The 23080-nt window shown below is 43.5% G+C and overlaps 2 protein-coding genes and 2 long non-coding RNA genes across 4 annotated transcripts in view; 3 read left to right on the top strand and 1 right to left on the bottom strand.

Moving 5' to 3' along the window:
* The first annotated feature begins 241 nt into the window (after nt 1-241).
* SMIM10L3 (small integral membrane protein 10 like 3) lies at nt 242-5403 on the top strand. Its single transcript, XM_065850459.2, has 2 exons — nt 242-486; nt 1967-5403. Exons 1-2 carry the CDS (start codon nt 301-303, stop codon nt 1985-1987), a joined length of 207 nt encoding a protein of 68 aa, XP_065706531.1. The 5' UTR covers nt 242-300; the 3' UTR covers nt 1988-5403.
* A 3069-nt stretch (nt 5404-8472) lies between these two features.
* LOC139829143 (uncharacterized) lies at nt 8473-10880 on the top strand. Its single transcript, XR_011741449.1, has 3 exons — nt 8473-8644; nt 9171-9346; nt 10305-10880. It is a non-coding gene; the product is annotated as an uncharacterized lncRNA (long non-coding RNA).
* A 25-nt stretch (nt 10881-10905) lies between these two features.
* On the bottom strand, nt 10906-18042 carry LOC136108569 (uncharacterized). The gene is made up of 3 exons (XR_010652404.2): nt 17519-18042; nt 17176-17273; nt 10906-16435 (listed from the first exon to the last, which is right to left on the bottom strand). It is a non-coding gene; the product is annotated as an uncharacterized lncRNA (long non-coding RNA).
* A 37-nt stretch (nt 18043-18079) lies between these two features.
* Nucleotides 18080-23080, top strand: part of CYTH3 (cytohesin 3) — a 49364-nt gene continuing 44363 nt past the window's right edge. Inside the window, exon 1 of the mRNA XM_065850361.2 lies at nt 18080-18301. Coding sequence (XP_065706433.1) covers nt 18268-18301 — 34 coding nt within the window. The 5' untranslated portion in view covers nt 18080-18267. The remainder of the gene's footprint in view (nt 18302-23080) is intronic.

Genomic DNA, 23080 nt, shown 5'->3' with positions numbered 1-23080 from the left:
CAGCGCCCACGGGGCTCCCGCTCCGACTGCGACCCCGCAGCACGGAGGCCACGCCCCCAGCGGCAGACCCCACCCGGCGGGGGGCGGAGCCCCCAAGCCCGCTGCCCCGCCCCTCCCTGTGCGCATGCGCAGCGGGGAGCGGCGCGTTCTCACGCGTCAGTCGCCCCAACGCACGGCGTCAGCGTCACGCACGCCCACACGTCGGCGGCGGAGGCTCCGCCCCGCTGGCGACACCCAGCGCCGGGCGCGGGAGGGGCGGCTGCGGGCGCGGGCGGCGCGGCGGGGCCGCGGGCGGGGTATATGGCGGCGGGCCTGTCCGCCCTGGCTGCTAGGCTCTCCCAGTCGGCCGCGGCCAGGTCCTACGGCGTGTTCTGCAAGGGGCTGACCAGGACCCTCCTCATCTTCTTCGACCTGGCCTGGAAGCTCCGCATCAACTTCCCCTATCTCTACATCGTCGCCTCCATGATGCTCAACGTGCGGCTGCAGGTGCGCGGCGGGGCTGGGGGGCGGGCTCGCGTCCCGGCTCCCTGCCCGGTGCTGCCGTTCCCGGAGGCGGCGGCTCCGCAGCCGTTCCCGCTTCCCCTGGCTAACGGTGAGCGCCGCCGGTCGGGTCCCGGCCTGGGGCGGCCGTTGCGCTCCTGGTCCGTGCCGGTGCGGCCAGCGCCGGGGCTCGCTGCGGGTGCCCCGCTGCAGGGCTCGCTCTGGTGTGAGCAGTGGACGTGCCGCTGCCTCCTCTGAAGTCTGTTCGTGTTACTAAGCCGTGGTTAACTTACAGACGATGAATTGTGAATATACGCATTTTCATAGTGCATTCCTGACACCCTGCAAGGAGCCAATAAAATAATTTCCTCCATCATTTTTTTTTTTTCTTTTTAAGTCAAGAACGATTGTAGCAGGGAAAAGGTTTTAAATAATAATGTCATTGTATGAAAATGACGGTTCAAATTAAGTTTGCATCTCCTCTCTTGAGCTTGTTTCTGCAAAGACATAACTCCCTAAACCAGCTGTGACCTATGCGTGTTGGGAGGTCTCGCTCTTTTGTAGGATTGAAGTTTCCTAGTTTTATGATGAAATCAAAGCTTTGCTCTTAACTTAACTGACAAGAGAGGCAGGCTGTGGACTGTCACAACAACCATCTGCTCTGGCGGAGACTGGACACTTTCTTTCTCCTGGTAAACACAGCTGTAATGAAAGTTTTGACAGCTGGCCAGTGGCCAAGCGCTGAAAGACAAGTCTGGTTGCAGTCGGTGGCTTGTAACAGGTAAGCTGAAATGGGAAGAGGTCAAAATGTGGCATCTCATATTGTTACCTTTGGGACTCATCCTCATCAAGTTCTGAAGCTTGAAATTGAGCCATGCTGCCTGGAACTGTACATGAAGCTTAGTAACCTTGGTGGCTAAAAATGCCTTGTCTGTGCTTGTTATCTGTGTTGGTACATAATAGTTCTCTTGTACCATCAGCTTGTCATAACTATGTACCCTCTAACTGTGCTGGTGCAGCCAGTGTGACCAGTTCCGTTTGGGAGGCTCCACAGGGTACGTGGTTATTTCCAGTGCTGTGTGCCAGATTTCAGCATGCACTTCTGTTTACAGGAAGTTTACTTTAATATTTGCCTTTAATGTTAGGCCTCTAATCAGCTACGGTCTGCATTTCTATTGGTTAAGGAAAGTCGGACTGTTAGGCAGCAAATACCTCTAGCTGCGTGTTTGCTGGCTCACTTTGATGCCTGTTACCAGAAGAGAGTTTGTAGCAGATTAAACTGAAACTACAGAATAAAGTTTATATTTGGGTATACTTCTCACCCCTTTGGATGTGCTCAGCCAGTAGACTTGTCTGGATGACTATTGCTTTCTGCAGCTGGGTTATTCTTTTTCTTGATGTTAAAGATTTTTTGAAAATTTCTATATTCAGGACACCAAAAAACTGGGATATTAGTGTAATAACATCCTGCGTTCTTTCTCTTTAGGTCCATATTGAAATCCACTGACATGTGACTTGGTGTGCTGCTTGCGCTGTGTGCTGCAACTACAACCACGCTCCTCTTCAAGCTCAGCCCATTGTGAAACACCAAAGCCATGCTTGTCTTCTCTAGGACTAAGAAGAAAGAAGATTTAAAGCAGAAACAAGTATGTGACAGTGGCGCAGGTCATCACAAGGCAGCAGCTCACCTGATGCACATACATTCCGTGTTGAACGATTCTCAAAATCATAGGAACAGTTTACAAAAAGCATTATTTTATTTTAACACCAGGAACTGTTCTCTCTTTAATACCGTACTTCTGCCTGCTGTTGGCAAGGAAATGCCTCTGAGTTTGAGTGAATCAGCAGTGGGGAACTTCAGTGCAGCTGCTTCTTGGAAGGATTCATTTCATCTGCGTTTTCCTTCTGGGAAAGACAATCTTGATAGGGTTTCTCGCTGCATTAATAGCGTTTCAGTAATGGGCTGGCTGGAGAAAGCTTGCAGTTTTGCTGGAGACTTCAGCTCACACTGTCCAGGAGACAACTTCGTATGTTTTGCACACTTCTGGCTGGGAAACTTGTGGTATAACCTGCAGTTTCTGGAATTAGAAATGAGCAGCAGCAAAGAGAATGAGTTGCAGCTTGCATTTCTTCAAGAGTTGGAGCTCGGTGGACTTCCTGATCTCTGGTATATTCCAGCTGCCTCACTGAATGAATATTCTATGGGACTCTTAAACAGCCAGAAACCGTGGGGTTGTATTTGTGACTTAACCCTTGTATCTTCAGAGCAAACACTTGGATTTGAGAAAATGCTTTCAAATACACAATACACGACTACTAATTTTCACATCATACAGCTAGTAATCTCTGTGCTAGCTTTTGCACTAGAAGGTCTCTGGTATGCAGTAGTGAAGGTAAAAGAGTACTAAGATTTCAATAATTACTGTTTTTAACATTAATAGAAACTTAACTAAGTAACAGACAAGGTTAGAGTTCAGGTTTTTGTGAGAAGTAGACAGCTAAAGTAGAAATTAAACTTGTGTAATTGCTAGTAAAACTGGCTGTTAGAACAATAGGGACTTCTTTTTGGTAAGGAAAATGTGCATCTGAGTGGAAAGAACGTAATCTCAGAACTCTTTGGGACTTCTGCAGGTCTGCCATTGACACTAGACTAGAGGTCCATTGATTGTTTAGCACAGATCCTTTGTTTTCTTTAGGGTTTGTATTAGCTGAGTGCTCTGGGTACTATTTACAACCATTTCCAATGAAACTGTTTCTTGTAGAATTGAATTCTTGCCAGGAATCTAACAGTAACTAATTTATCGGGCCTTAAAACACTTGGATCCAGCATGATTCTCAGCAGTGTTCCCTTTCAGGGATGGTACTGGTCAACTTTAAACAGTATCTCATGAGCTTTATTGCACTACAACAGACACTATAAACCTTTTTTATAGAAGAATGTGTTCTTTCCTTGAAAAAAGTGATGGTTATCGCTGAAGCATAGTAATAATTTCTGGGCCTGTTGACTTTGGCTTTGGGACAAACTTGTGACAACAGAGTTTGGCAAAGAACAGAGCAAGCATGTTGGAATCAACAGAGCTGCTTGTGAATAAGAATTTGCAGGAATATGCTCCCATGGCCACTTAGATGGAGAAACGCATTGTGTAGTAGGTCAAAGTGTCAACTCAGTGTCCCAAATTCTCAATAAGGGAGTCGGTATAGGTGGCTTCGTGTGCTCCAGCGGCTTACCTAAGGAGGGAGGGATTGGTAGGGTCATTAGGATGCATTTTCAGCTCACCCTTCATTCTGAGTTGAAAACGAGGACATAAAGCAGAGTAAAGTCATGCCAGTGATTCACACACCAAATATCCTTTTGCTAGTGAGCTTACTTCATTTTGGAAACAAAATAAGTGATGTTGCAGTTAGTTTGAACTGACTTCACCTGGAAACCCAGAGGAGTTTCTAATGTGGTGTTTGGGAGTTACCACACGTGTGTAGAGCAGTCCTTGACACGGAGGATGAGATGCTGGTTATCAGTGTTATGGGGAGAAATGCTGGAATTTTTTAACCTTATTTGTGTGCTGAAAGTAAGATATACTACTTTTTATGTTAAATGATTTATTGCGTTTTTATTATCCCCATGGGTTGGCAACTTCTGGATGTTGAAAGAGATAAAAAGCCATTTACTTTATTTTAGAAAATAACTTTTTCCCTGGTGTGTAGTTTTATTAATTGCTTAACCTCTAGACTTTTGACCATATGATTACTTGTCACAAAATTACCAAAAACCTCAAAATAATAACGAGTTACATATAGTAAGTAACTATTTTGACAAGTTTCCTCTTAGTTAAACCATTCATACCATTCACTCCCAGCCCCACTGCTGCAATTTATCCCCTCCCAGCGGTGCTAACAGGAGTGTTTGTGGCTCTGGACACCGCAGTGATGTGGATCTGAAACCCCCAATGCAGAACGAAGGGCACTTCTCCAGACGCCTGTGCCTTGTCCGAGTTAGGGTGCTGAGCTGCTGGCTGCTTGCAGCTTGACCCTAAATTCACGTGGCAGAGCTGAAGGTACAGAAATAAAGGTGGGGAGGGGTTGGAGCCTGTTAAGACAGGCTTAATTGCTAAAGAAAACTTTGTAACTGCATCTTAATCTCTAACTAGCTGTATGGGTAAAGAAATACTCTTCCTGTATGGTGTTTTTTTTAAGTTGCACATAAACACAATCCTGCATCCACAACTGAGTGCTTAAACTGCCCAGATAAAGACCTGAGTGGCACAGTTGTACCTCTAGTTGTTACTTGAGACCTCGTCTCTTCAGCTGAACAGTTTGGCCTGGAAGATTTTATACTCTGCTGTACGTCATTTGGGAACCAGATATTTATGGAACCATAGTTACATACAACAAAAGTGTGTCAGCTTAATAGGCAAGAGGAGCAGCTAACAGCATAAAAGCATTAATCCAGTTTTTAAGGCGCATATTCTGCATGGTGATTTTAAAGGGGAGAATGAAACATGAGAAAAAAACAACTGTAAATTGGAGTTTAAATGCATGTGCAGTGGGGTCCCAGGGCTGTCTGTTCACTGCTGCCAGGCCTGCGCGAGAGGGCATCTCGGAACTCCGGATTGCGCTCGGTATCACAGCCCAGCTCGTACAGTCCTGCTTTAATCAAAATTTGCTTTGAGTGAGTGGCCTTTAATCACTTACTACAGGATCACTTTAAATACATATACAATACAGCTAAGTGAACTGATGGATTTTTTTAATGTATTATATGTATATTGAATATAAGATATAAAGTCTTAAGTGAGTGGATTTAATCCATTTCAAGATAGTTTATGTACTCTGCCTTGGATTTTGTTGCTTAAAACCTAAAAGGTAACTTTCTAACTTGAACATTCCTTCTCAAATTCAAATAAAGGATAGTTTGGTGTGTTAAAATCTCATGTAATATGCTGCACTTTAAGCTTGGGGAGGCCATAAATCGAAAGCGCTGTTCTTGCACTCTCAGAACCGTTCAGCGGTGACAACGCTCAGTTGGCTTTACTGTCTGGGGGAGAACAGTGAACCAGAAGGATGCCAGTCCTTTGAAACTATATGGAAATCAAACACTATATGGTTTAGGCCACTGTTGTCTTCCTGCAAATGCTTTGATATTCATCTCAAAAGATGGAAGGTGTCTCAGCTAAGAACCAGTTTGTGTGGAGTTTTGTGGCTTCAATAGCTCAGACGTGCCAACTGCTTTTCTGAGTAAATGTCCTGTTAGGGCTGGGATGGATGATTATTATCGGACAGAAGAACAACATTTTTAGCAGGGGTAAGGGACCTTTATACTGAGCCTGGAGATGCCTTCTTATTTCCAGATCCTTTCTCATCTTGCTATTCTGTTGGTGTTGGAAAAGGGTGTTTCTAAGCAAAATGTCCTACTAAACAACTCATGCTTTCTAAAATGTCATTCATCACTGTCTACATCCTTCCTGCACTACACAGCACAGATCTATTCCTGCCATTAGAAAACAAATTAAGGAAATACTCAATATTTAGAGAATTGCCTAGTGGTTTCCTATAAATGTACACTAGTGGAAATTTACTATAGTGTACTGCTTTGAAAAAGAAAATGTACTTTTAAATGTGTGCACACAGAGCTCTGCATGTAGATACAGTGTTTTCTCACAGTATGATGTTGGAATGCTTATACAAATGCTTATTTACTTTCTGACATTACAGTGCGAAATGCAGTAGAGTTGGTGTTTTGCTTCTCAGTGTGGTATCAGTGCAGTGTGAGCAAGGATCTGTGTGCATGGTCCTGCGCCACGAGGCCGTTTCTCTGCAGACAGCCTTCTGCTTCCTCAGTGCTGGGTTGTGGGGTTTTTGTCTGTTTGGGGTTTGGTGGTTCTGTTGTTTTGTGTTTTTTGGTGTTTTTGTTTTTATGGGGTTTTTTAGGGCTGTAAAGACTGCACTTTCTTAAACTTTGCCAAAGTTTGGTTCTTTCTCCTTGTCTCCTCCCTTAGCCCTCCTGATAGGTATATCCGCTTTTAACTTTTGGAAGAAGCAAGCCTGTACGTACTCTGCTAATGAATCATCTTATTGTCAGGTTGTTCCTTTAGTTTTATGGCCTGGTCTCGTGTATATTTTCCTTCTCTTCCCTCCCCAAAATTTCTCAGCATAAGCATATACTGATATTCGGTTTCATTTCAGAAACACTCCCCTGTATTAAAAATGGACAGAATCTGTGTAGGTTGATATCTAATATGGAAGAGCTGGAACGATGCTGTCCTTCACCACCCTGCACCAAGGAAATCCTACTGGTGTGCACTTTGACTGACCCCGCGGTGCATTCCAAAATCTCCGCTATCTTAGTCTTTCTGGAATTGGTGGTACAAGACTCAGACCAAGCAGATGGTTATTTTGTTGTTAATGATGAAATACATTTAAAAGCTAGAACATTTTAGAAAGTGGTGGCCTGAGGGACTGCTAGAAAATCTACCTTGAAAAGATTCAGTTTATTTCCACAATCTCAATATATTTATAGTCTGGTTTGCAAATATCTTGTTTTCCTTCTTTGTGGAAGATCTGTATAAACCTAATAGTAAAAATAGTTAAAACCCAAACTTGTAAAAGTATGAGTGTTTTTTAATTTTCTGGTCATAGTCAATTTTACCCATTATCGAACATAAAAATACCTAGATGTAATTTAAGCGTTTGTTCTTAAAAGTAGGTAAATCCAATACTTAGTGCCTGAATCATCAGTTGAAGTTGATGAGTGTTCTGTGAACCTTCTGGAAAACGCGTTCTGCTATCTGCTGGTGACTAACGCTACTTTTGATTGCCGATGCTCACAATACTTCCTGGGAGCTGTGCTGTTATCCATGCAGAACAATTTAGTCTGTGGCCTTGGTCTTTGGCCTCAATATTTTTACATTTTGTTTTATTGCAAGGGGGGAGATGGAGAAGGCTGGCACAAACCATTTTTGTTTGTTCCAGATAATGATGTTTACAACTTTGTATGTATTTTAGAAATTTATTGTAACACTTGTTGACTTGTGAGAGGAGTTTCCGTAGCAAACTTGAAGCCTGCTGTCCTAATGAGGTGAACAGAGAGTTCTGAGTAACACACAGTGCTATCTGAACTCCAGGTGTTGCTGGTGATGCTGCTCGCTCACGCCGCAGGAGGGAGTTAAACCTCAGCGCTTGGCGTGGTTTCAGCGGCAGCGTTGGTTTGTAGTTCAGAAATGTGCTGACCTGGGCTGTCTTAGATTGTCACTGCAAACGTGTTGATGTACAAAATCCATACACAGCAGTAACGTACTGTAATTGTTTACAACTGAACTCTGAATACCAGTTGATGGGTCTTACCAAGCTATTTAAAACAGAAATAAAAATATTTTTAAAAAAATTCTTTTGTCTGTGCTCAACAAAAGACCTTGTTTTGCTGCTTCTCGCTCCAGTTTTTCACTGTGTAAATGCTACGGCTGTACCTAAAGAGATCATGTTTCTGACAATATGAAGTCAGTGAGTGGCTTTTTCAGAGATAAAATTTGAGAGATGTGTGTTTACTGAATACCAGACAAATTAAATGTGTGTGAGAAGAAAAGGGCATTATACTTGGTCTTGGCAATGTGTTATCTGAGCTCTAGGCTCGCCTAATCATGTCAGCCACCAACATTCATTCACTGGCATTCTTTACAGACTTTTTTTACACTGGCACAACAAAGCAGTTACGTTCAATGCAGCTCCAAGGTGTTTCCCAACCAACTGGCTCTAACATAGCAACATAGTTTAATTTCAGAAGGTGGAAGCAAACCACGCTACATGTGTGGAACAGCCCCAGCGCCGCTCTTCGCGGAGGTAAAGCCACCTCAGTGTTAACAGGTAGGTCACGCCTCGTGTTTTTGCTGAATAACACATTCACGTTAAAGGTGCAGAACAAACACGTACCTTCTGCTTAATGCTGAACATTAAAAAACAACCAAACCAGAAACCCCTTTTCAGATCTCTTCGGAAGGTTGCTATCAGGTGCCTTCTTGATTCTAGACTCAAAAGACATAATTAAAGTTTTTGCTTGATCTCAGGGTCCCTTGATGCCATGAGTGATGCATTCAGAGGAAGCATGTTATTGTTATGTGCTGTGTTTATTCTGAAAAGAAATTATACTGACAAGGCTGAAGAAAAAGCCGATACCGTAAGTATAAAATTAACAATTAATATTTTTCTTAATGGTAAATGCTGAGAGTATCTTTTCCTTCAACATGCATTTAATAGAGGAATAAAAAAAAAGGGGGGGAGAAGAAAATGAATGTAGTAATCTAATAAGGGCCGTAAAGCCGCAGCACAGGATGAGACGCGGTCAGGAACGCGCCGCCGCTGCCCCCGCGCTGCGCTGCAGACCCCGCCGTCCTAACCCGCTGGGCCGCCCGTGCTCCAGCCACCCCGCTGTGACAGTGATGTGGCTTTGCCTTCGTTACTCATGTTGTCATCATGTTCAGATGGTTTATTGGTAGTTTTAAGTATATTTATGTAAGTGGGTGTGATACCTGCAGTACAGGGGGGACTTAAAGGAACTCGCAATACTTTTGCAAATAAACTCAGCAATAGATGTGCTACCACGTACACATCCAAATCTCTTCCTATTAGGATTTGAAGTGTTTTGAAGTCAGATTCAGGTTGGCAGCCTAAGACTTTGTGCTTGCCTGTGTCTCTGTCCACAGCATCATGGAACGGTCTGTGTTGGAAGGGACCTTCAAAGCTCACCCCGTCCAGCCCTGCCATGAGCAGGGGCATCTTCACCCAGACCAGGCTGCTCAGAGCCCCATCCAGCCTCATGCTATAGAATTCTCTGGGAGGAACTCGTTTGTACAGCAGCCCAGATTTCCTCTTTGCAAAGGTGAGATTGCCAGATGAACCTTTTAGCAATTTAGACCCATCAAAACATTCACCTCTTCAGTCTGTTCCTAGCTCCTATCTTCTCTGGCAGATATGATAGCAACTTAAAATTTAAAACAAAGCAACAACAAGTACCAAAGATTCTGCTGAAGATATTCACATTTCTTAAAGAGATGATGTTTTAAAAGTGGACGGAGTAATTTACCTTCCATTAAAGAAGAAAATATTGGATGGGGGTCTTGTAATATAGAACTGCAGTGTGCTTGTAAAAAAGCACATTATATGTCTCTTGAGCATCAGGAAGCACTGTTTCTATTTGCTATCACAAATATTTTCTAGACGTATCAAATTACTCCTTTATTTATCTTTAACCTCACAGTTCAAAGAAAATAAAAAAAACCAACCAAAACCAACAACAACCAAAAAACCACCAACCAAAACCACAGCACATTTTGGAATACTCCCAAGCATCGTGCATTGTTAAAAGTATTCCCAAGTGCAAAGGACCAAAACCAACACAGAAGGCAAACGCTCACCTCTTGCTCATTGAACAAAAAGCCATCAGCAAAGACAAGCAGGATGTTCCTGATGCTCTTGAAACCCTCAATCGCTCTAGCTGGAAGTCGTTCACAAATAACCCTTCTGAGTCCGGGTAATCCCACCTTGCCTCATATAATTAAAAACATCTTTTCCACAGCAGAAAATCCTAAGTGGCGTTTCAGATCTTAGCCTTGCATTACGAGTATCGCACACTGACTGCAAGCAGGGGTGACCTGCTTCGGAGTTAGAATAGCTACAACAATTATGGTTTCTGGTCTCTGCTCCTCTCATTCAATATAAAAGCATTTAAGATTATAAAACAAAAATATTTTTGTGATACTGTATAGCACCTTTCTAGGGGCTTGCTTGAACACCTTCGGATGTCTGTCATTTAAGGTTTGTATATGTTGAATTTTCAGGTTGCAAATCGGAGACTACTACAAAAACTAGATTTACTTGTCAAGACAGACTGGAAATTTAAACCTTCTTCCGAGCTGGACAGCCTTCTTTTATCTTCTCTTCCCTCTAGCTGCTTTCTGAGTGAGAACATCTGTACAGACTACAGCAGGTTTCAAGCCCTTCACTTTGATTTATGGTATCTGTTCCCACCAATCTGTTGGTTAAAATAAAAGCTGTCTGCTCTGTGTTGTCACTGTCAAACAGGATTTTCAGCGCTCTTCCTCACATTTTCTTTCTGGTTTATAAACATTCATTTGCAGTTGAAAACTGTACCTTCTGATTTCTTTCTATTTAGCTAAACTGCTTACTTGCCAGTGCCAGCACACTATCAGTCTTGAGAAATTCTCATCAGTTCTGCTATTTTGAAAGCAAAACAAACAAACAAAAGGCTTTCAAAAATACATCTCCACCACCTTTTCTTCATTTTGGGTATTTGAAAATGTTCTCCATCCTGCTGAATGGCCCACCTGACGCAGTCGCCGTGGAGAGCTGCCCCGGCACGGCTGACATTCCGTACGCGGAAACGTAGCGAAGCTTTAAGATACACATTTAAAAACAAAAAAGAAACAAAACACGTTTAATGTAATGACTTAATAAGGCATTAGTTTTTCAAACATGTCCACTGTATTTTGTACACTGTGTTTTTTTACATTACATTCTTGTTTTACTGAAGCATGGCAATTTGCCAGCCTCAGCTTCTACTGATAAATTCTGCTATACAAAGCAAAAGTGTTTATATCTGAGGCCACTTCCTTCTGTTATTTTATCATCTTCCTGGTTTTGTCTGTTTTCAATAAATGCCTCTGTATTTTCACATCTTTTATATGCATGTATACACAGATCTTTTCCTCCGTATTAAAACTGACAGTTACGAGTTGGTAAGGACAAAAAGGACAGACTGTTGACTTCAACTTCATTGCACTAATATGCTACACAGATGCTTTTATATTACACTATTAAAGGATCTTAAGCTATTGATATAAAAAATATGTCCTGAATATGGGAGCGGGGTGGGAAGGAAAGGGTTGATCTTTCATAAAAAGGTTTTGAAATGGAAATAATCTCTGGGTGCAGCTATATTTGAGTACCACAGGACGACACACGGAGGCTAGGTTCTCGCAGTGAAAATGCGTTCTTTTAGAACATCTCATATTTAAGCATTTTGAAATTTCAAATCTAAAAATAGATTATGGTGGAGACCAAACATCTCTCTGTTATCTGTCTCAAGAGGTCCAATATTTCTGCCTGAAGAGAAAAATCTAGAAAAATCAGCAGTTAGGAGAAGCCACAGAGATCCCTGCACACACAGTGGAACCCACAGAAACCTGAGGGAAAGGAGAATGGAATTAGGGGCCATCGGGGCAGAAGAACGAGACTGGAGGAAAAGAGTCAAAGTTACATTCCAGCAAACCGGAAAAACCCTTTGGAACTCACAAGAAAGAGCAGCTGTTCCTGATGTCACTGCCCAGTTTAGCAGTCTGCCATGAATTCCTCCTTCCCACAAAAAACTGTTACTAAGGATGTAGGCTGCAAATCATCGTGTACTAATCTTTTTATGAAGACATTTTTGTTGTTGTTCTGTAGACCTATTGTTCTTTTACGTTAATAGACTAAAAATATCAATGGCAGTTCCATCAGACTTAAACTACAATTTTTTTCTTAAGAACGACTATTTTACACTGCTGATTGAGATCACAGAAATCCTTTTCTGACCACTGAGGTATAAGGTACCAAATTCATCCTCCATGTAACTCCCCTGAGGTAAACGGAGTTACATAAGGAATTAATTGGATCCGTCTCCTTCATTTCCTCAGAAAAATTCTTTATTTTAGTGCTTGCCAAGTTTTAACTTTGACTCTCCCTTGCTTAACAGCTTCTTGTACTTAGAGACAGTTTATCTTTCTTTAAGACTATAAAGAGAAATACAGTAGGAGAAAGACAATGAAGGTGAAAATCTGCTTTTTCAATTGAAAGTACACTTCTTATGGTAAGAAAATGCCAAAACCTTTTTGTTTGGGTATAGACGTGCATGGGATTATTCTTAATTATATCCATGAGGATTAGAAAAGAATAAAATAGTACGTATAGTCATGAGAGAGAAAGGATTTAAGTGATGTTTTTCTGCCTCAGACCCCATGTGTTTTTTCCAATTACAGCAGCCGGAATAAACAGGGACCTTTCATGGTTAGAGACAGTAAGAATTTTAAATATTACACATTGCCTTTTAACAAAGCATCACCTTCTCTTTGCACGTGGAGTCAACGGGAGCTATGTATTAAAAAATAACCTACAAGAGAAGCGGAAGGCATATTCTCACCAGTATACAACTGCCGTTTCGTGACACAATTAATTCAGTTTTTGGATGGTGACATGGCACAAAACTCTTTGTACAAATTCAACCCATGAGCACAAAGTTATTTAAAAAAACCCAACTTTACAAAGCAAACCCCTCGCAAAACAAGGAGTAGAGAGTGGTTTTACTCCCGATGATTTTATTTTAGAGTAAGTATCATCTTCCTGCTGCCGTTATAAAGCCAAGATAAAGCTTGGTCTCAACACCGTAACTCATAGCTGGCTAATCTTGGCAGGATTGCAATTACATGCTCATGTTTGATCTTTATCAATGTATTACCATTAGGTGATCTAGTATGGCACAGATCAGACATTAACAACTATGTAAGTCTGACTACGGGAAGTTTGAGAAGGGCTGAGCATGAGAGATCAGAAAGCGAAACTGATGGAGGGTCTGTGGTTCAGATAAGGTTTGAATGATGCAGCGATATTGTCCCCACTGACAAAATAACTATCCAGCAGCTTGCCTTCCTTCTTTCCACATCATCTGTGTCAAAGTCTACCGATGCTGCAGTTGTGCCAACGGAACAGTTTGTGGGACCAATGTGTGAACTTCATCAATGGAATATTCTGGATAAAAATCATTATTTGAGATAGAATGCTTAAAATGTGGATTGAGTGATCTGATTTACAGCATGGCTTCACAAACGGTTGCACGAACAGCTGAGAGGGCACTAAAAGTCAGAATCATTAACTGTCAGTTCCTGCTTCTGCCTAAATTTATGGCTCCATATTTATTAAACCCAGACCTGTGCACTGCTGACTCGCCAGCAGCACGATTTGAGCCAGCTCATGTGGAGACATGCAACTGCACTTCAGACGCTTGCTGGTCAACCAGCAAGAGCACCTGGTCTAACCCTTCTAACACTGCATGTCACGAGCCAGTCCAGCTTGTCACTTGGCTGCCATACTCACTGTGGGACGCCAGCCCTGTCACACTGCGGAGTTCTTTAAGAAGGCTGCTCCAGACGGGGAGGAGGAGGAACTGCGGGGGCCTCCCGTTATCAGCACTGCTACAATAAATCCCTCAACTGCCACCATAGGCACGCAGCTAGAGCAGGACTCACGTACGGTTTGCAGCCAGCTACAGCTCCCAGCGTAGGGTCAACCAGCAATTTCAGATTCCCAGGCCTTGGCGAGACCGAAGAGCGGTGTGTGCTAATACATCCCACCATCCCAGCCGGAGTTAGCCAGCAGAGGTGAATTCGCAGACTGCAGCTGCTTCTCAGGGTGGGAAACTGGCCAAAATCAGTGCATGCTCCTTCGGAGAATCACTTTACATCAAGCTCTTTCATTTTCCTGAGACAGAAGAACCCTCTCAAGCTTCATGCAAAATTCCACTCACAATCTGTTTCAGTCCACGTCCTTTGAATCCAAGTCCTCTTTTTTTTTGCTATTTTAGGGACGACTTTCATGCTAGAAAGCATCCTGCTTCTGTCTAGTACTATGCATAACTAATACAGGTAGAAGAAGTTCTAATGCAAAGTGCATTTCAGACCATGAGCATTACAGAGTTGGTGGGCCTCCAAAATTTTTAATGCATTTGGTTTTCTTCATCGGGACATTCTGGAGCTCTTCACTCAATGACTCACCACTGGCCCTATCAGTGTCACACAATGGAAACAAGCACTGACTTCCAAAACCAGTAATATCTGATGCTAGGAATAGATTAAGCTCATTTAGAAGTCTTAAAAAAAACAAAGGAAACCAAATCAAAACCAAAAAACCACAACAACACAAAAACAACAACCAAAACCACAACCTCAAATATATCAAGAATTGGAATTTGAAACAAGCTGCAAATAAAATTCAGGACATGATTTAAAAGTTCAACTGGAGAAAAACCCATGCAAAATTCTTAGAAGAACGGTATCTTTTCAGAATTTCCATTAACAAATAAAGAGCAGCAAAAAGGGAATCCACCCTTGCTGAGGAAAGGATGTGATAACCAACAGGGCTCTCCTACTCCTGCATTCTTTGATTATTAAAAAGAAGGGAGCGGGGAGGAATAAAGAGTAATTTTCATTTTCATTCACTACTACTTGGAATCTGGTTCAAATTGAAATTCACAGAAATGGCAAGATAGTTAATGAGCCTTTTAAACCACAAAAATATGATGCAAGAGATTCAGTCGCCTTCACTGACTCTCTGTGTAGGGAGAAATGTCATAACAGATCACTTCTAACCCCTTAAAATGAAAAATGACAGGATAAATTACTACTTAGTGGAAACTGAATCAAAACAGATACTAACCTATCCAACGAGGGGAAAAAAAATAAAAAGACACAGTGTATTACCTGAAAATTCAACAAATAACCACATTTATCATTACGGAATCAACCCTGTCAACAGCAGTTTTTGGAGAAAGCCCAATTTTCCCCTAAAAATAATTTCAACAGACCAGCTATCAGCCTATTATTTACACGAATGACAGACTACGAAGTTCTTCCAGCACAGAAGGTTAGACATGTGGATATAAAACTGGCAAAGCATACTTGTGGTAAAAATAGAGCTACAACTGCAGAAGGGATTGCAAGAAAGAAAGAAAGAAAAAGAAAAAAGATCACGCAATCTTTAGAAAACTGTTGATTGAAACCCCTGTTAATACAGAAAGAAAAATAAAAGTCATGTATTTCAAAACAGAAGAATGATCAAAGTTCCAGAAAACAAAGTAGATGCGAGAGAGTTATTCACGTGAGTAGAAAACAGTTTATTGGAATGTATCCTAAAATAACGTCTCTGTCTACCCAGCATCTTTGTTGATAAGGAACTACCCAGTATTTAATGACAGTGGCACTGTTACTGTTGAATTACCAAATCTATAAAGTAGTTCTGTCGTAGAACTACTATATCTTCAATGTGGAACTATGACTGTAATACTTTAGTTAATCTTGTACATTCTCAGAAAATCTATTCCAGACCTCGTTAGGCTGATAGTCAGACACGAGACCTCTTTTATAGGCAGGAAGATGAGACAACAAGGTAAAAGTTTTGATCTTCAAAGTTTCAATCACACACCCCACCTGAACATTCGGCAGCTTTGTCCAGTAAGCACCTTGTACACAGAACTAACAGTTCATGCCAAGAACACTTGTAGGATCAGGCCCATGCAAAAGTTAAGTCTATATATGCACAATATGTATGAAAATTTCGAGTTTTAAGGAATATCTGCCATCATTTCAGAGACATACAGCCTCGAAGGAGACACTGTAATTTCAATAATCTTTTGTAAAATGTATCATTAATGAGTCATCCTACAAAAATGGAACTGGAAAGAACAGATTTTTGTTGCTAGAGTATTGAATGACTTATATTTCAAAGTTACAACAAAGTAAGCTACATATTCAACAATACAAAATACTGAAAATTTAACTGTTGGCTCAAGTTAATAATGAAGTTATAATAAAGAACCTTTTACTTTTCTCACAAGTTTAGAATTGTCTGATTTCACTGTGAAGCTTATATAAAATATCCCAACTGATCACTTAGAACTAGGACAGACTTTTTTTCATATCTTGCTTGCATCACAAAATAATTTTTATTTTTGCTATTGATTTGGAGAATTTTAAAATCTAGTATTGCTTCCATGAAGTCAACAGGCATTTTGCACTGAACTGATGGGAGGAGGACTGTTCTCCACGGCTCACTCTTCTCTGCTGCTGGAATCAGTGATTGGACTATCTTGGTTTTTGCACTGGAATTTTCCTTATAGCAAAAGTATATAAAGTTATACTGAAATCTACAAAGGAAGGGAAAAAACGATACCGACAAACAAAACCAATAAAATAAAAGAATATATTTTATATAAAGCTGTAAAACAACACAGATGAAACGAAAACAATGTGATCTATTATAAAAGTATAATTTTTCTCATGAACCAGATTCCTCTCTAGTGTAAATAAGTTTTCTCAGTGTGCAAAAATATTAAAAGCTCACTGTCAGTTCATCTGCACTCAGAATTATTTTAAAACCGCCTTGTAATTGCACTTTATAGACAAATATTTCAAAATCAATCTCTACGGTAATGGTTCTGGTTTATGTAATCATGTCCTTTTTATACACTAAGCTATTAAACTTATAACAATGTTTAATATAAAATACGAAATACAGAAGAGCATTTTAAAGTTTCGTGATGATTATGATTTCTAGATGAGGTAAAATGCTTTATCACCAGAGCAGCTGTCAGAGCCAAACCTCAGCTCCCAGCAAAATGGGCTGTAACAGCTCCCTACCAGCAGCGGTGTCAAGAGGTGAGTGCCCCCGACACGGCTTCCCAGCCCGCGCTGTCCCATGCCAGCCTACAAGAGGAACATGAAAACCACGGTATTTTCCTGTTGGCTGACCCTTTCCTCCCACAGCTTCCTGTCTGAATAGAACTTTGACACCAAACGTTTCAAAAAAATAAAGAGAGGTGGTGCCTAGGAAGGAAGGAAGGAAGAAAGGAAGGAAGAGTGGTCTGTGCCAGCATACTTTGCTTACCTTTACGGACTTTGGAGGCTGCTGATATTCCGACTCCTGTGATATCTCACCGAAGACCTTTACTGAGGACTTCGGAAATCCCACACACACTTTGACTCCTAGGGCAGTAGACAGGCAAATTCTGTTACCAACGTAGATAATACACACCAACGCAAGCCCCTGCGCCGCATACGGGGAACAGTCCCATTTATGCACAGGCTCCTCGTGACCCCTGCGGCAGGGGCAGCCCCCAGCACCCCTCCAGCGCCAGACCGGACCCACAAATGAGGAGCAAGCAAGAATCGGCAGAAAACATAAAGAAACCTCGTGCACCTCAGGCTCCTTTTTGGAGACTTCAACCCACCTTCACGATGCAGCTTCAGGGCAGCTCGGCCCTCTCCTTCCTGTCACCTCCTGCTCTTTCCCCCATTTTTAGACTCCTTCAAAAGCACCAGGGGCCCTGCAGACATCCTCTGGCTACCGCAGACCCCGAGAGACAAGCCCAAGTGACAGGAACCCAACTGACTCGACGGGTCCCCTCAGCCTCTCCCGCCATGGCCCTCGGGCTGCTCTCCGCGGGTGCTCCCAGGCCAGGGCTCCTCCCGCTCCCTGACCGTCGCCCTCGCCCCCTCCCCGTCGTGGCCACCCCCGCCAGCCCTCACGGCCCCTGGCAGCCCACGGGGATGTCGATCTAGGGCCTCAACGCGGCCAGGCCACGCCGTGCGAAACCTGCCGGGGAGGGGGACTCTCTCCTCCCGGGCCACTCCGCCCCAGGGCACGGCCAGGGCGCTGCCGCCTCCTGAACGGAGGAGGCAGCACGGCGGCGGCCGGCGACCCTGTGGCGGCGGGAGTGGCGACGCAGGGCCGGCCGGGCCTGCCTTCCCCGTCCGCCCCTTCGCGGGTCACATGAGAGGGGCGGGCGGCTGGGCAGAGGCGGCAGCTGCCGCCTGGGCTGAGGCGGAGCTGGGCGGAGAGGGAAGGGGCAGAGGAGCGCGGCGGCGGAGCGCGGCCGAGGTGGAGGACGAGGAGTAAGCGGCCGCGAGGCGCCGAGCGAGTGGAGCGAGCCCTGGGCCTCCCTCGGCCGTTGCGGAGCGCCCTGCCTGCGGCCCCAACATGGATGAAGAGGGCGGCGGAGGTGGCGGCGGCGGTGAGTGGCGAGGGGGGGACGCGGCCCCTCACCTGGCTCCGCGGGCGGGAGGAGGGCGCCCTCGCGGCCGGGGCGCCCCGCTCCCGGGACGTGGGCGCCGCTGCTCGCCCGCCCGCCTTTGCGGCCGTGACATCTGCTGCCGGCGCGGCCGCTCCGCGCCTCGCCCTTCCCCTCAGCCCGGAGCTGCTGCGTCCCCGTCCTGCCCGGCGGCCCCCGGGCACTGAGGGTCCAGCCCGAGCGCAGCGGCTGTAGCAGCGAGTACCGAGCAGCTCCCGGGAGCGGGGGAGAGCGGTGGCGGGGTTGACCCTTTCGCCGGCGGCCACAATGGGGGCTCTGTGCCCCGCGGCCGGGCAGGGTCAGGCGGGGGCGGTGAGGCGGGTTCGGGCACGAAGGGGGCGGCGGGTCCCCGTCCCCCCGCCGCGGTGGCAGCCCCGCCGCAACCCCGCGCTCCTGCCCGCAGCTGGGGAGACGGGAAGGAGAGAGAAGAAAAACTACGTGTCTTGCAGTGTACGAGCAGCGAAAAGAGTAATTGAGCTCTGTTTGTGTGTGTCATCTTAATGGAGGCTCGGTGATAATCACGGAGTGGTTCATCCAGTCTGAACAAGGTGAACTGTTTCTGAGGGCAGCGGCGGTAACGTTGCCAGATACTACTTTTAGAAAATCCGGACTCGCATCTTGGCGGAGCTTTTGTTTTTAATTTTTATCTTTCGGAGGCCGGCTTGCGCACCGTCCTGGTTTAAGGCACTGCAGACTCGCAACACGCTTCCCTCCTCTAATTTATGATGTGTTTTGTGAGTACGTGTGCGGAGCTGCTGCCTGAAATAGCCAGTTCTTGTGTATCATCAACAGCGATAATGGTGGCTGAGGAGTAGCTGATCCTGCCTTGGGGCAGCGGATTGACTGAATGGGCTGGCCTGGATTCTCTGTGTCTGTGGTGGTGCAGAACGAAGTGATGAGGATATCTCTTAAATAAAATGCAAAACGGACTGTGTCTGAATGCATCGGCTTATTTCTAAATAGGTAAAGTAAGGGCTAAACCTTGTATGATTAATAGTTGCACCGTGCTTGCTAATTCTAAATATAATTACCCAGAACTCGGAAATCAAGTGGGTGTGGTGTTTGTTTTGACAACTTGAAAGGAAAAAGCTATGATGAATCAGAAAAATAATTCTTCAAGCAGTCTTCTGGGAATACGGCCATTTCTCAGCAGGCACTTTTCCTGCTCATTTTGTCAGTGATAGATTTAACTTTTTTTTTTTTTTTTCTGAAAAAGGAAAACAAAAGACAAAACAAGCCAGTCCTGAGAAGTTATTATTCAAAACAGTTGAACACTATAATTGTAAAGAGCAGAAAGCTCATTCAACTCAAAATATGTTATTTTCACAGTGTTATGGACTTGCATCTGTAGTTAGGGGAACTGAACATGCTTATTATTGGCACTAACCCTGTGTAATGTGGTACTTCATCATATGCAAGTAGTAAACCAGAAAGTAGATGTATTGCTAAATCAGTCTTTCGTAAGGTGATAAGCATTTCAAAGTTGGATTTTCATGGGAGGAAAAATACTCAGGACCTTGGGAGAAGATGGTCTGTATTTAGCTGAAGGCTGGTTCTGTAGGTGAAGTCAGATTTTCACCTAGTATGCAAGTGAAACTATTATTTATAACTTCATATCACATTAATAAACATGTTGGCTTTTTGGGGTCAAATTACAGTATAGCTTAAGTTCCTTCTTCCTTGGCTTCCGTGTAAATTTTAGACTACAATTGTAGGCTACTGAGACTGGAAATTTTTTTGTGATCAGTGTATTTGACATTTTACAGTGGCTTTTTGTGAGTATTGCAATTTTTTTCTTGAATAGAGATCCAGTCTGGCTTTTTCTTATGGACTGCTGTCAATTTGGAACACCAGCTTAGGTTATTTCCAGCTAATAAGTTGGTATTTTGGATTGAAAGTATTTTTTTTCTTTGAAAACAATAGCAGGCATGTGGAAAGTGTGGATTTGACAGCCAATTTTAAAATCCTTTAGTGCCACTGAGTAGTGAGATTAATGGGGTCTCTCAAGGGAGTCTGACCAGGGTGGTCCAGTGTTTTGAACCTCTACAGGACATTTGCAACCCTCAGAAAAAGGACGTTATTGAGTGGGGAACTTGTAGAGATAAGTACCTGTGCTCAGCCATGTGCTTAAAGTAGTATGCAAAATTGTTTGAGGACTAGCAGGATCACTCTAATTAGAGGTGCTTGAACTAGATAAGCATCTAAATATCTAGGACATTAAACTGTGATTCAGAAGGTAAACTGCTGTTCCCAGTTCGGTTCTGCCTGCTGCCCTGCTCTTCGGTTTAATTTGCATCCTGTATTCAGTTCCCTCACTTGTCAAATGGGGTCAGTTGTTTTACCACCTCTAATAAAAACTGTGAATGGAAACAGAGCTCTGTAAAGTTAGCATTTATTATTTTAGAAGCACTTCATGGAAGAGAAATGTTAATTAAGGGAATTGTTCTTGGTGCTGTTTTCTCTTTTGTATGTGGAGCGCTAAATAGGGGCATGCGTTTCTGTTATACAATCCACTTACGCACAAGCCTCCCATTGATTTCAGCAGAGGCTCTGTGCATGGATTATTGATGTGATATGATCCGAGTCAGTTGGTGTTTGTCTCAACCTTCTTTTGTGTTCTGATTAAAATATCTCTCTGGTTCACTTAATCCAGGAAATTTCTCCTCCTCCCTCTCCTCACTTGGTCTAAAACTGATCTTTTGTGATTTCACTGAGGCTTTTCTTGTGTGGTTACTGCCACGGGGCGGTGGTACCAGCGAACGGGGCCCTGGTGCTGAGCAGAGCCGTTGGCAGCAGGTGCTGTGATTGCCTATCACAAAGCAGTAAGTGATCCTCTGCATAACGTCAAAATATGTAAACAGCCGGGGTGGGGCGCGTTGTGCTGGAGGTGCAGAATGGTGCCTTTTCTGTGTTTGGGTCTAGTCCCGCAGCAGCTTCGTAGTCCCCCACGTTCCGCTCCGTGCCGTTCCTCTTGGAAAAGACTGGGACATCAAGTGCTTATCAACTTTGGTATGTATGTTCTAAGCTACCTTTATGAAGGGCTCTAAACAGACATACCAAAAAGTTAAAATCCTGTTTCTGCTTGCCAAATAGATAAAATTATAGCACTAATTATATCAGCGAGGTTTCCCTACTGTTCCCCAGACTCTGTGCTTTGTTTCTGAATTTTGAAGGTTTTTGAAGGGTGAGAAAGCGATGCAGTTGCCAAGCTCTGTTAGTTGTTGGCTGTGCTTGCCAGCAGCGGTGCCAGGTAACACGTTGCCTCTGTTATGCGGGCAGCCGTGCACAGGGAACTCGTCTGAGAGACCACATCGACTCGCAGAGGACTCAGAAGAATGGATTTGCTGCCACACCAGATTTAGCAAGATGACTTCTGTTCTTCTGCAGGGCAAAGCAGTTATCCTTTTATAGGTAAAAGCTATTAAATGTAACAGAACCCACAGATTTTTTTTTAGAAAAAGTGTTTTAAAATTGATTAAATATATGTATATCTATATGAGCAGCCTGATCTTTTCTGTTCTTTTCTCATTGTACTATCTTTCAAAGGTAGACGTTAAAGATACAATAGAAGAGTCTGTGTGGCCTTGTTGTGGTTATAGACATTTGTTCTGCATTTAAGGCTGATGTTCCATGTTTTGTTTAAAATAAAAAACCCTCATAAAATAATAAATGTATTTTAACACAGAAGAACATTGAATATGTTTCACTGCCTGCTCATTAAAGTGGATAACTTGTACCAGTAGTTTTAGAAAGTTGTCCTGAAAGTTGTTTAGAGGACGGCTTGTAGTTTTAAATAGCACTCTAGGGAAGTGCCAAGAATACATAGAGGCACCTGAGTGTTAGACTGACCTCCCAGACTGATTCTAGGGAGAGAAAAATAAATGTGGAGACAGAACATTAAAAACTACGTTACGTAAATACGACGTTTATCAGCCAGTAGAGCTTCTGGCTAAGTCTCTTTTTACTAAATAAATATTTCTTCATGCTAAACTAATCTCACATTTGTACAGATTACCTGTCAGCTCAGCAGTACCTTAATATTTAGCCTCAAACACATTTAATCTTATCACTCTAATGAAAAATACCGTGGTAAAATATTGCTAATTACATTGTAATTATGAACTTATTTCTGGTGGCATCAGAAAATGGGCTTGTTAACTGCAGTAACACTTTAAGTTTTTTCTTAGCCAAATGTTCAATATTTTTAGCTGTGACTTGGCAGAAAACATTACATTTTTGCTGAGAAAACTTCCAGAGGTGGTTGTTTGCCAGGTTGATGTATGGCTGTATAGCGGTTTTGGGTGCCTCGCGCTCGGGCTGTGACAGCCGTGGGTTCGGTGGAGCAGGGCGCCTGGAGCGGCCGTGCGCGCCGTTACTGCCGCACCGCGCTGCGCTGTCCTGCAGAACCGGGCGTGCTTGGCCGAGCGGCGCCTGGGAGTCGCGGTGCAGCGCTGCGGAAGGGGGTGTCCCGTGGGCTGCTGTGTCTCAATGGGTATTGCATTCTTTTAACATCACTGGGGTTTTAAGAGCTTTTACCAGTTGAGGGGCTGCGGATTTTGAGGCAACACACCGTTATCCTCTGCAGTTCACACTGAATTTCTTAATCTCATAGTATTTATTGCCTCCCCTTCTTTCTTTCTAGGATTTTGATCACTTTTTCAAGTGAAAACGAGATACGTGTTTGCTTTCCTCCAGTTTCATCTGCTTGCCATCTTTTGTCCT

Source organism: Patagioenas fasciata, chromosome 15, assembly GCF_037038585.1.
Source record: "Patagioenas fasciata isolate bPatFas1 chromosome 15, bPatFas1.hap1, whole genome shotgun sequence".
Taxonomy (NCBI): Eukaryota; Metazoa; Chordata; class Aves; order Columbiformes; family Columbidae; genus Patagioenas; species Patagioenas fasciata.
This window is presented reverse-complemented; position numbering and strand designations above follow the sequence as displayed.

Coding starts and splice junctions, on each gene's coding strand:
- SMIM10L3 (XM_065850459.2), top strand. CDS start 301: ATGGCGGCGGGCCTGTCCGCCCTGGCTGCTAGGCTCTCCCAGTCGGCC. Junction 487..1,966: donor TGCTCAACGTGCGGCTGCAG/GTGCGCGGCGGG, acceptor CTTTCTCTTTAG/GTCCATATTGAAATCCACTG.